The 1,267-nt window shown below is 37.1% G+C and overlaps 1 protein-coding gene across 1 annotated transcript; it reads left to right on the forward strand.

Annotated features, from left to right (window-relative positions):
* Positions 1 to 146: 146 nt before the first annotated feature.
* LOC107736178 (ras-related protein Rab-36-like) lies at positions 147 to 1,197 on the forward strand (the record flags this gene model as incomplete). The annotated part of the gene is made up of 5 exons (XM_016547659.1): positions 147 to 198; positions 283 to 364; positions 452 to 542; positions 654 to 770; positions 866 to 1,197. Coding segments are annotated over 5 exons (398 nt in total), but the record flags the coding sequence as incomplete, so codon positions are not given.
* Positions 1,198 to 1,267: the final 70 nt, after the last annotated feature.

The following is a 1,267-nucleotide window of genomic DNA, read 5'->3' on the forward strand; positions in this document are numbered from 1 at the left end:
AGAAACAAACTCATCTACATCTTGGATGGCCTAAGGGTGAGTAAACTTTTTGCAAATTTTCTTTTTTGGGTGAACTATTCCTTTAATACTCCAGATCAGAGTCCATTTAAACCCCAATATAATCCTTTCTGTTTCTACTTTAAAAGTTATTATTACTGTCTTCGACATGGCGGATATCAAGAGCTTGGAACACACACAGTAAGTAAAACCTATAGTAGTGTTTTGAAGATTGAAAAGGTGTTGAGGAATTTTAATTTTAATGATTTTTTGTTTGTTCCTCAGACAGTGGTTATCAGAGGCACTGCGGGAAAATGAACCAGACTCTTGTTTTGTTTTCTTGGTTGGCACAAAAAGAGACCTCCTGGTGAGAAAAGCCCCCACAGACAAGCACACATATGTACACATACAACTTGTTAAAGCTATTAAAGACTCCTGCTGTCCTTATGTGAAGTCTGCAGAAGAGTGCCAGAGAACAGAGAGCGATGCCATAAAGATTGCAGCAGAAATGAACGCTGAGTTTTGGTCGTTGTCCTCAAAAACAGGTACATTCTGAAGGGATAAGAATATAAATGTACTTTATAGTTGTTGCTATGTCCATTACAAGAAGTACAAGATGGATGCTACTTATAACTGTTACTGCTATGGGTTTAAAGGGGAGAATGTCCAGGAGTTTTTCTTTCGCGTGGCAGCTCTGGCCTTTGAAGATGCCATAATGAAGGACCTGGAGACAGGAAGCAGCACGGCTCAGATTGGAGATGGAAATATTCTCGGTAAGAGATTGCACTCTGAAATCATAAAACAGAGATGTTCACTGACATAAATTGTGTGTTTTATGGAGTAAAATAATGTGGGTTTGTTATTTCAGATGATAACGCACTGGAAGATGCACAGGAAAAGCCAAAGAAGAAGTCCTGTTGTTGACCCTCAATGGTTCAAGAAGAAGAAATAACCAATTTGTATTACAGGACAGAATAAATGTTTAACCTAGTAGAAAACAAAGTCTTTTGGTTGACATAACCAACCTCTGAGTTGGTGCATCACTAATGTACTCTCTGAGAGGGACCACCTTATCAGAACACATAAAAATAAGGGACTGACATCAAATATGATTTCAAACATTTGACTTATACTGTAGTATTAACGTCAGTATTTTTGCTGCATAAACTGCCATTTAATAATTGCATTGTGTTTTTCCTTTTCCTTTTGTATTTTTTTATCTTCCTTTGGCAGATGAAATAAACATACATTACAATTGAGCACAGCTTAT

This window comes from Sinocyclocheilus rhinocerous, unplaced genomic scaffold, assembly GCF_001515625.1.
Source record: "Sinocyclocheilus rhinocerous isolate Xijiao unplaced genomic scaffold, SAMN03320098_v1.1 C36540219, whole genome shotgun sequence".
Taxonomy (NCBI): Eukaryota; Metazoa; Chordata; class Actinopteri; order Cypriniformes; family Cyprinidae; genus Sinocyclocheilus; species Sinocyclocheilus rhinocerous.